The following is an 11,295-nucleotide window of genomic DNA, read 5'->3' as shown; positions in this document are numbered from 1 at the left end:
TTTGTGTGTTTTCTTAATTTTCTTTATTTGACAACGTCAGAATGTTAACACCTTCAGATGGTAAGTTTTAAATGGTCAAAAAGTACAAAATCCTTCCCCAAACGTTCAACAGAAAGACTGAAAATGGAACAAAAACTAGGCAAAATGTCAGTGCACGGGACTACCGACTCACAGACAGCATCATCAGAGGAGGTACAGGGAGCAGGGGAAGTGTTAATGTTGGGAATCTCTGTCTGAGGCTCGTAAACAGCAGAAAAAGGACACCAGGGTGACCAAGATTAACAAGAGCTCAGTGACTAGCGTTAAGTGCTTCAGTAGTGCCCCTCTGTATCGGAGTATCTGGGGCTCCAGGACTACTCTGTGTTAGTCAGAGTTACTGCTTGGAGAAGTACTTCTTGCTCTCCTGAACACCAGGGATGATGGTGTCCTTCCCAGGCTCCCAGTTAGCAGGGCAGACTGCAGAAAAAAAGAATATGAAAAGAAGAAGTTGAGTAAAGTATAAAGAAGTTAAGAAAATGCTTGTTTGGTTTGTTGGGTGGACGTCTAGTTGTTTCCATTTGTCCCAAACCAAAATAGCAGTAATGAAAGGGGCCGCAAACCACAAAAGAAAAAGCTGACAAATGATGAACCCACTAACCACAAATGGACTGATACACCATTCACTTATCCTGTGAAACATGGGGGTGGGGGCATCATGGCTTGCTTTGGCACGCATGTACTTTTCACACCTGCTACTTTGGTCCAGAGAGTTTAACACCTGAGTGTCCAGCTACATGGGCGGAGTCTCTCTATACTTCATATTATACCACAGTTAGTTCCGACCCTGCAATGTGATTGGCTAAGAGGGTGTTCTATGAGTGCCGTTATCAGCCAGTAATGCACTGTAACCGAAGCTCTCCATGTATTCCTCCAAATAAGACTATTGTCTCCCATTAAACAATAGAAGAAGAAAAAACACAGGTTAAGACTACTCGACTCTGCGATGGTGTTCGTTAGCACCAATAATAAAAGCAGCATGCTGAACTCACCTTCTCCATGCTTGTCGGTGTACTGGAAGGCCTTGACCAGCCTGAGGGTCTCGTCCACTGAGCGGCCCACCGGCAGGTCATTAATGGTGATCTGTCGCAGGATGCCCTTATCGTCGATCACAAACAGCCCTCTACAGACAAAAACAGTCGAACAGAAATTACACACACACACACATATATATAAACATACTGTTTAATGGAATATTATAAATCACTAACTGAAGATTAGTGAATATTGTTCTGCCATCAACAGTGAAGGACTTCCTTGGCCTACCAGTACTTTTGTGATTAATGAGCTCAACAGTTAGACAGATGTCTCTGATAGGTTTATTTTTCATGCTTGCCGCTTACAAAGCCCAAACATTCAGACAGATGTCCAGGGTTCATACACCTTTTAACCAATACATTTCCATAATATTTTTATAAGGGTTTTTCATGACTACCTTCAAGGCAAATTTTCACGACCATACGATTTTCAAAACATCAGTGCAGACACGGACCAAAAAAAAAAAATCTATTAAAACTATAATTAAAGCTGATTATAGTAGGTCTAAAATGAATCAGATAAAAAAAAGAAGTTAACACACAATCTTTAATAAAATAATAAAATGTGTGTCAGATCCTGAGAGCTCCACTGTGTAGGCTTAAATTACTGAATTAACTCTGAGCTGACGTATTTGTTCGCTCAAGATAATATTTTTTTTTTTGATTAACGGAAACACAGATATGTGTCGACCAAATTTCTATGACTTTTCCAAAACATTTTTATTATTTATTTATTTATTTATTTATTTATTTATATTTTTCTGAAACTTATCCAGGCCTAGAAATTGCTATTTTCAAACTCCATGACTTTTCCATGTTTTTCATGACTGTACAAACCCTGGATGTCGGATATGAATCACATTAAAACAACTGATTGTGTGAAAAGCCTTAATAAATTATGGATTTGGTCAGAAAATGAGAATCTGTCTTCTAGGGAGTATTTTAAAAATAATACAATTCATATTCAAGTTTTTAGTGGCATGAATCTAACTGCATCACTACAGCAGCGTAGCTGCAGTACAGACCTGAAGGCGATGCCCTCGTCCTCCTTCAACACGCCGTAGTCACGGGAGATGGACTGGGTCAGATCAGCCACCAGAGGAATGTTCATGGGGCCCAGACCACCCTGTTTCCTTGGGGTGTTGATCCTGAAACGAGAGAATCAAAGAACATCAGGAACATTCTTACAGGACTAACCGAGAATAATCACATACCAAAACACTAACAGTGTCATAACTTGTGCAATCCAAAATGTGGGTTAGGTCTCCTCCTACTGGGCAATGAAGAAACTCCAATAGAAAAACACAATTTCCATTCAAGCATTACAGAAAAGCTTTCATGTTTGATAAGAAACATTACTGAAAAGCATAATCTAGTTTCAAACCTGCAGAATTTGGGTTGATTCCTGTTACTAATCTGGAATTATTAAGTGGAAAAGAAGGAAAACAGGCAGCTTCTCCAAGTGTCCTGTATGAGATTTTAAAACACTCAAACTTTTCAGAATATAAATAAGTTTTTTTAGTGCAGAAATAAGTATTTTGTATCACCTACACCTGTAGCCCGTATACAGGACAAGGCATTTTAAAGGGGTTAAATCTCATCCCTGTCTTATCCTATCTGCTGTATGTTTTTACAATTTCCAGTGCAAGCGGAAATGAAGGAGCTACTGACCAAGTGACTACGTGACGAAAAAAAGACACAAAAAAATAAAGATAAAAAAAAATATATATACACATATCTATCTATCTATCTATCTATCTATCTATCTATCTATATATATATATATATATATATATATATATATATATATATATATATATATATATATATATATATATATATATATATATATATATATATATATATATATATATATATATATATATATATACCATTACTGTTCCTCCTGTTTTTTCAATTGCAGTTTGGATGCAAGAATTTTATCACTGAGTAAAAATGTGAATATTTTTTTACAGGCATCCCCCTGAGAAACTAATCCGGTCCGGATAGAGCTTATAACTTATAGCTTATAAAGCATTTTCTGAGGTTGGTAACTCAACTGGTGATGAACTTATCCTGTGCAACAGAGGACACTCTTGCTCTTCCTTTCCTGCGGTAGTCCTGATGAGAGCCAGTTTCATCATTATAATGTTTTTAATGTTTTTTTTTTGCGACTGCACTTAAGGTTTTTAAAATTGTTTTAGATTGACTGAGCTTCATTTTTAATAACATTTTTTTTTTAATTACTCAAATAGAGCTATTATTCACTGTATACCTGTAACTCTACCTCTTCACTACTTTACTTTAACTGATGCTCTCAAACACTTTATTAAGAGACAAGAAATTCAAGTAATTAACTCTTGATGAGTTCAGCACAGCTGTTAACTTAACGCCATTTCAGATGACCTCATAAAGGTGACGGAGGCCGACACCTTTTTTGCTTATTATCTGATTAAATCAGAAGGGGTGTGTGCAAACTTTGGACTGGTACTGTACGTCTATATCTTTTGCTTTTTAAATAAAAATGTAAAACAAAATTAATAATTATTGATACAGCAAAGGAACGACCTCAGTTTGAATACATAAATAAGACAAAATTTCTATTCATTCACACCTTTACATTTAGTAATAAGGTAAAACATTTAAAATTAATAAATTTCTGTAGATTGTTGGAGCACGACCGTTACTCTTTGGCCCATATCTGCACTATTCTGCCTACTAGCTCTTGTTGGTCTTATCAGACAGAGGCAGGTTAAGAAGAGCAAACCTAGATAAAGCAGTGGCTGGCGAAGCTCCACAAAGTCCACTGAGCGACACGTACATGTACACATACACGTACGTACACATGCACATCATGCTGAACGGTTCACTGGTTCACTAGGTCTCTAAATGACCTTTCCAGAGAATTTACAGTGTTTTTTTAATAAGCTATCTGTGCACTACCAAAGCTTTTAGTGCCTCATTTTAAACCTTAGGGTCCTCAGAATTCTACCTAATTCTGTGGAGCTAATTTGTGTTTGTAAATGGTGTAAAAATAGTGATTTCTTTGCATAGGTAACACTATGCCCTCATTACCTTATATTTTGCACTCTAAGGTGCACTGTATTATAAGGTGCATCATCAATGAACGTTTATTTTCTAGTCTATTTTCATAAGAGATAAGGAATATTAGGAACTTTTAATTCAGCAGGTCTTGCTGCTGGGTTACGTAGTTAAGCAAAGCTAAGCTAAATAAACAAAACTGTAATAAAAGAGACACATAACTTTTAAAGTCAAACGAGCGCTGGATGTTAATCTACACAGATTTCTCTCCTGGAGACTGTTTTTATTTGGGTGAGCAAAGCGCTTCCGTTTATTTGCAGTAAGCTTAGATTCCCAAATTGGCATTAGAGGCTAACAGTTAGAGGATGATGCTAATGCTGCTCCAGCAGTGATAGCCAGGGTTAGGAGCAGGATACAGGCCGATGATACTTACCTCTGAACAGGGAAATAGTGGTTAGCGGCTAATGCTAATACTACTCCAGTCCCAGTGCTGGAGAACTGAACTGAAACTCCTGTATAACTCTATACTTCAGTACAGTGGCTTAATACTGCTCCTTAATACCTGTCTTGTAAAAGTCATACATAAGAAGCACTGGATTATAAGGTGCCCTGGCGATTTTCTGAAAATTAAAGGATTTTAAATGCACCTTATACTGCAAAAAATGCTTATAAAAAGTTTACAATCGTTATCATGTTTCACTACAGCACAAGTCCATTTCACACCGGATTTCTCCTTTAACATACAGAGCAACACCACAGGCTGCAGCAGCAGAAACTGAAAGAAAGATGAAACCTCTGAAAGATGAAACCTCTACACTGGGCACACAGACAAGAGAGCAACAGAAAGTGAAGGTATGCGGCCTCATGACCACAGCTCTGAGGACACTGCAGGCAAACAGGTTTAACAGAATTCAAACGACTTTCTCGAAAAGGAACAAGGTAAGGTCAATAAAGGTAAATAAAGACTCATCACCCCTGAACGTGCCACACTAGACACACTGATCTGATTGTATGCAACAGTGAATCGAACTAAGAAAGGAATCTAGGTAGGAAACTGAGCAAACCAGCCCCGCCCCGACCTGCGCTCTGTCTCGCGTCCAGACCAATCAAGAGCTGGGTCAGCAGATCACTCAAAACCCGAGAAAAACGGCAAAACAAGAGTAATCAGCCCTTAATGAGGCATTTAAATGGCTTTTTAAAAAGGTAAATAAGAGTGTTTGTTTTTTTCTGGAATTAAAAGCATAAATTCACCTGTAACTGGAAATATCTGTGCTGCAAAACTGTGCCGGACTGAAGTGCACAGCTTTCGACATGTGTGTTTACAAGCACGTAAAGTGAGGTAACCGCATGGTAACCTAGGTAACCACACTTGTTTACTCCTGCCCCGCCCCTCGTGCTCCCCCTCCCCCTGCCCCTTACGATTCTCAGGCAGCAGCAGCCTGTCACTTACACAGACACAGAGACAGCGCTGTGTATCTACTTCTTGCGTCAAGAACCAAAACATTGCAACATGACGTGTTTGATTTAATTGCCTTAGGTGACATCGCACGTGCTACAATGTAACTATTGATACACTGTAAATCTGGCAACTCATCAGATATATGCAGTCAATAAAATAATCAGGCTTAAAGTAAAAGTAGCCAATCTAGGTTTTGAAGCCCGAAACACCGTCAGAACCATCAGTGAGCAGTGAGTGCTCGGGCACGGATTGTTTAAACACAGTGTGAGTGCAGGCCGGAAGGGGCAGAACCGTGCTTAGTGCGAGTACACCCTTAAAGTGCTTTTTTTTTTTGTCAATATCCTAGGGGTCCATCCCCTGCTCTGTTACCACCTCCATTCAACCCACACACTAAACATTCTTTGCAGATAAGTTACAGATCAGAAAAGGTCCTCACCATGCCAGGTGGCTGAAGTGGGAGTCGGTGGAGGCAGCGATGACCTGGCATTTAATGTCACTGAATTTGTCAGCACTCTCACTGAAGGCGATGATCTCAGTGGGGCACACGAAGGTGAAGTCCAGGGGGTAGAAGAACAACACCACGTACTTTCCTGTGGAAATATTTTTGGAAAAAAGTTATTTTTGAGTTTGTAGAAAATGTGCAAAACATTAAAAAAATTGCAAAATGTGCAAAAATTACTTTCAAAAAAGGGGAAATTTGGCAATTATTAACAAGAGGGAGAGAGAGAAAATGAAAGACAGGATTGCATTCCTGTGGTACCAAATAGGACACCGCACCTTAGACATTTAATATCAGAAACTCATACCAGGTAATTACAGACTCCTACCTCTGTAGTCGGACAGCTGGATGTCTTTAAACTCGCCGTTCACCACTGCTGTGGCCTTAAACTGAGGAGCAGGCTGGCCGATCTTAGCATTTCCAGCAGACATTCTGAGGGCTGATTTCTGGTGGGAACAGGAAAAAAAAATCGTATTGTTCTGAATTAGAAGAAGCTTTAAAAGTCCAAAATATGGAATTGCAGACCCAAAACCATTCAGTTTAACAATTCAGAATTTTTTATTATCTGCTATAATCTGTAACTACCGTACGTAATTCAATATGCACAATGTTGGCTTAGTAACTGCAATTTCACTATTACTTGCTATTTCAATATCCACTAAGAATTATTAAGTCCTTCCTATGCATTATTTGATATTTGCTATTAATTATTCAGTAACTACTCCACTGCATATCAGAGCACTGCTGTATACAGCACAAGCAGGGAGTGTGGGAAAGAGCCGGCAGTGAGAGCTGACGAACGCATGTTTAAGTCATTAAGGCATTTTTACACTCTACTCACATAAATAAAATGAAATCCAGCATCCCTTATCCTGCTTGGGATCATTTTGTTTTTATTTATTTCCTACGTCTTCATAAACTATCCAAAAGATACAAGCTGTACAGGGCTAGGACCGTAGCAATAGAAATACCAGACTGGCTGCCTTTTTCTGTGTAACTTTTACTCACAAGTGATTAGATAGTTAATAATTTTTTTTTATGATCATTTAAAAAAAAAATAATAATAAGTATTCAATATAAGTGATTTAGCATTCACTATGAAGTATGTTTTTATTCAGTATAATTTTTTCTGCCATGAACTATTTTCTATTTAGTGTGAACTACTTGGTATTTAATATGAATTATGCAGTGATTATTCGGTATCTATTGTGAATAATTCAATTTTTACTATAAATAACGTGGTTTTACTGTTTAATGGGTTACGGTCACAATAAAGAGAATCTTATATTCTGGTGTAAATACCAAACCAAAAAGTGCATTTCCAGAAAGTAAATGTCTTTATTTAGATTTTATAGTGTTCAGTAATTGTGTGGGAGGTTATTTGAGTGAAGAATGCAAATCTGGATGAGCCAGTGGTTCAGTGGTTGAGCTTGGCACAAAAGGTCCTTCTTAAATGGTTGGGCAACCATTACAGTGAGCAGTTAAGATGGTCTTAACACCAAAAATACTTTTAAACTGGCCTTGTTTTTTTTCTTAAAACAATCTGACATGGCCAGTGTGATATACAAAAACTCCTCCATTTGTATCACAGTACACATGAAGGTCACTACTTAACAAAGGCCTTCAAGGAAAGACATAATAGTTTTACTAACAAAATAGAGGACACTGGTGATTATTCAAAAGTCTGCACCTGGTTTCTAATTTCTAACTTTTTAAAAGAAGAAACCAGTTTTAGCAAAACAAGCTATAGCAGATTTATCAGGAAATCATTTAGCATTGATTAGTAACACCAATGAAAGATGCTGTCATTATAAGCTTTATTAAAACTTTATTAGAACAGCTTCCTCCCCAGGGTCATGAGTATTTTGAACACTACCAAACACCCACATACTGACTGTCCCCAAACCCTCACATACACTGACTGTCTTAAACCCATACACACACTCACAGATTGACTGTGCTTAAACACCCACTCTGTCTCCAAACACTGACCATCACTGTCTCAAACGTCCACACTGACTGTCTCCAGACACACTGACTGTCCCCAACCACTGACCATTACCGTCTCAAACGTCCACACTGACAGTCTCAAACGTCCACACACACAGACTGTCCCTAAACACCCACACACACAGACTGTCCCTAAACACCCACACACACAGACTGTCCCTAAACACCCACACACACAGACTGTCCCTAAACACCCACAGAGACTGTCCTAAAACACCCACACATGCCGAGTGTCTTAAACCCACATTGATTGTTTATAAACACCCACAATGACGGTCACTGTCCCAAACCTCCACACAGACACATTGACAGTCCTCAAACCTCCACACTGAGACTGTCCCAAAACAACCACACACACAGACTGTCACTAAACGCCCACACATGCCCGGTGTCCCAAAACCGCACACAGAGACTGTCCCAAAACACCCACACACACCAAGTGTCTCAAACCCCCATCAACTGCCCATAAACACCCATAATGACGGTCACTGTCCCAAACCTCCACACTGACACATTGACAGTCCCCAAACCCCCACAATGGGACTGTCCCAAAACACCCACACATGCCAAGTGTTCAAACCCCCCACACATAGACAGTCCCAAAACACCCACACATGCCTGGTGTCCCAAACCCCCACACAGAGACTGTCCCAAAACACCCACACATGCCGATTGTCCCCATCAACTGCCCATAAACACCCACAATGACGGTCACTGTGCCAAACCTCCACATTGACAGTCCCAAAACCCCAACACTTAGAATGCCCCAAAACAACCACACATACAGACTGTCTCAAACACCCACTGACTGTCCATTAACACCCATACTGGCTGTCTCCAAACACTGACAATCACTTTCTCAAACCTCCACACTAACAGTCCCCAAACACCCACACACCAACTGTTCCCATATATGAAATTTCTCAATAAAACTCAATAGAAATACACTAAGTTTATTTTATACATTGTTTTATCATACTTTATGTTTATTATATATGGACCAGTATTAGGTAAAGGCTAAAATCTTAGACACTTGAAAGCTCTTTCATCATATAAAAGCACAAGAAGAGAAGTTATCACACTCAGGCCTGCCTACACACACACACACACACACACACACACACACACACCCACACACACACCCACACACACACCCACACACTGCAGGTCACATGCTTGTCAGTTTCCTCATGGGAGCTTAGAGAAACAATAGGGTTCCCAAGACTAAGCCACATTATTACACACTACACACTTTATTCTGTATTTAGTATTTACTTACTTACTTATAGCTAAATAACCCAATCCAAAAATAATAACACTTACAGCTCTGGAAAAAAATTAGCTTCTGGATTTTCTGAGTTTCTCTGATTTTGCTATTTATAGGTTTGTGTTTGAGTAAAATGAACATTGCTGGTTTATTCTATAAACTACAGACAACATTTCTTCCAAATTCCAAATAAAAATATTCTCATTCAAAGCATTTATTTGCAGAAAATGAGAAATGGCTGAAATAACAAAAAAGATGCAGAGCTTTCAGACCTCAAATAATGCAAAGAAAACAAGTTCATATTCATAATCTTTTAAGAGTTCAGATTTTTAATCAGAGTATTTCATGCATCTTGGCATGTTCTCCACCAGTCTTACACACTTCTTTTGGATAACTTTATGCTAATCACTCCTGGTGCAAAAATTCAAGCAGTTCAGTTTGGTTTGATGGCTTGTGATCATCCATCTTCCTCTTGATTATATTCCTGGGTTTTTTAATTTGGTAAAATCAAAGAAACTCATCATTTTTAGGTAGTATATCTTCTGCTGCTCTCCAACAATGGACAGTAACTATAGATCAGTTGGGTGAATCAGTCAGTCAGTCGTTGGGAACTTTTCTAAGAAAGTAAACACGCCCCTTGGTGGGGTCGTGCTCCCCTGATATCAGCTGGCAGGATGACAAAGCAGAATTTCAGGGCGCTGAAATAAGCTGATTGTGTGGAAAGGAGATAGCTAGATAAGTGGACACGTCCACCACAAACGCTGGACTCTTCTCTGAGCAGATAAAGGCCATGCTATCCTAATATAAATGCTGTATAGGAAGCTAACTTCTGAGCTAGGGGACAAGATAATGACCTAGATAGCCTATATTAGCCACCCTAGCATTAGCATTAGCTATATAACTAATTGTAATTGTAACAATGCAATAGTCAAAAGCTAGCAGCTGTTCATATTATGTTTGCATTGCATTTAGCTTGCTAAATTTACTAGATGGCCTAGCCTAGCAATGTATCTTGGTAACTTATATAAGAAATGCTAGCAACAAAAGCTAACTAGCTAACTTCAAGCACTGGAGCCAGTGCTTTTTATGATGCACAAGAAGCAACATGCCATTACAGCTCAAATGCATGGGCAGATATAATACAAAATGCAAAAAATAAGGTTTAAATAAAAATGAATTAAAAAGCATTGCACCCGGTGCACTGAATGCACTCAGCCTCGCACGCACGCGCCACTCTAACTACTACACTGCACAGCACTGTATTGCATTCTTTTGTCCCATTCTACAAACTTTAAACGCCAAAACAAGCTAAATGCATGGACTAAATCAAGCCTAAACGTGTTTATAAAGGTCTGATGTAAAAAAACAGGCATGCACGAGCCTTAAAAACTTACATTTCGAGGTCTTAAAAGCTGAAAAGGGTTGTTTTAGGCAGCTGCAACTCTCTCCACTCACACCGGCGAAGGACTTCTGTAAGCAGTGCAGGGGGAAGAAAAGGCAAGGAGGCGGATCCAGAGTCAAGAAGGTGGGATTATGTTAATATACAACTTTCCAAATATGTCCAAATGTTTGTGGACACTCCTACTAACAAATGCATTTATCTACTTTAAAGAGGCACATAAACCCTAAGCCATATTTTTTTTTAATTAATAGTTGAAATGTGTTCTTTTAAAGTAATGAAATACCAGTCCTGCTTAAAAAATTAATAAACATTTTCTAACCTTTAAAAAAATGCTTTTATTGTGGTAATTTGTCCGCACAGGTTTAACTGCGCTATAGGCAAGGATGATGTTTCCGTGCCTCTCCCAGCTATCAGAGGCACACTGCTCAGCCCAATCAGTTTAAATATAAACAAAGACATTAAAGATACATTAAAACAAACAGTGAAACAAACTAAATTAAACATTTCTTTTGACAACATATTCATATTCATCAACTAAAAAAA

At 38.7% G+C, this 11,295-nt stretch overlaps 1 protein-coding gene across 1 annotated transcript; it reads right to left on the bottom strand.

Annotated features, from left to right (window-relative positions):
- Nucleotides 1–10,891, bottom strand: prdx2 (peroxiredoxin 2). Its single transcript, XM_022674583.2, has 6 exons — nucleotides 10,745–10,891; nucleotides 6,402–6,519; nucleotides 6,011–6,164; nucleotides 2,099–2,221; nucleotides 1,029–1,159; nucleotides 1–456 (listed from the first exon to the last, which is right to left on the bottom strand). Exons 2-6 carry the CDS (start codon nucleotides 6,502–6,504, stop codon nucleotides 374–376), a joined length of 594 nt encoding a protein of 197 aa, XP_022530304.2. The 5' UTR covers nucleotides 6,505–6,519; nucleotides 10,745–10,891; the 3' UTR covers nucleotides 1–373.
- Between the last annotated feature and the right edge of the window lie 404 nt (nucleotides 10,892–11,295).

Source organism: Astyanax mexicanus, chromosome 21 (genome assembly GCF_023375975.1).
Source record: "Astyanax mexicanus isolate ESR-SI-001 chromosome 21, AstMex3_surface, whole genome shotgun sequence".
Taxonomy (NCBI): domain Eukaryota; kingdom Metazoa; phylum Chordata; class Actinopteri; order Characiformes; family Acestrorhamphidae; genus Astyanax; species Astyanax mexicanus.
Note: the sequence above shows the minus strand (reverse complement) of the source record. Positions and strands in the feature narration are given on the sequence as shown.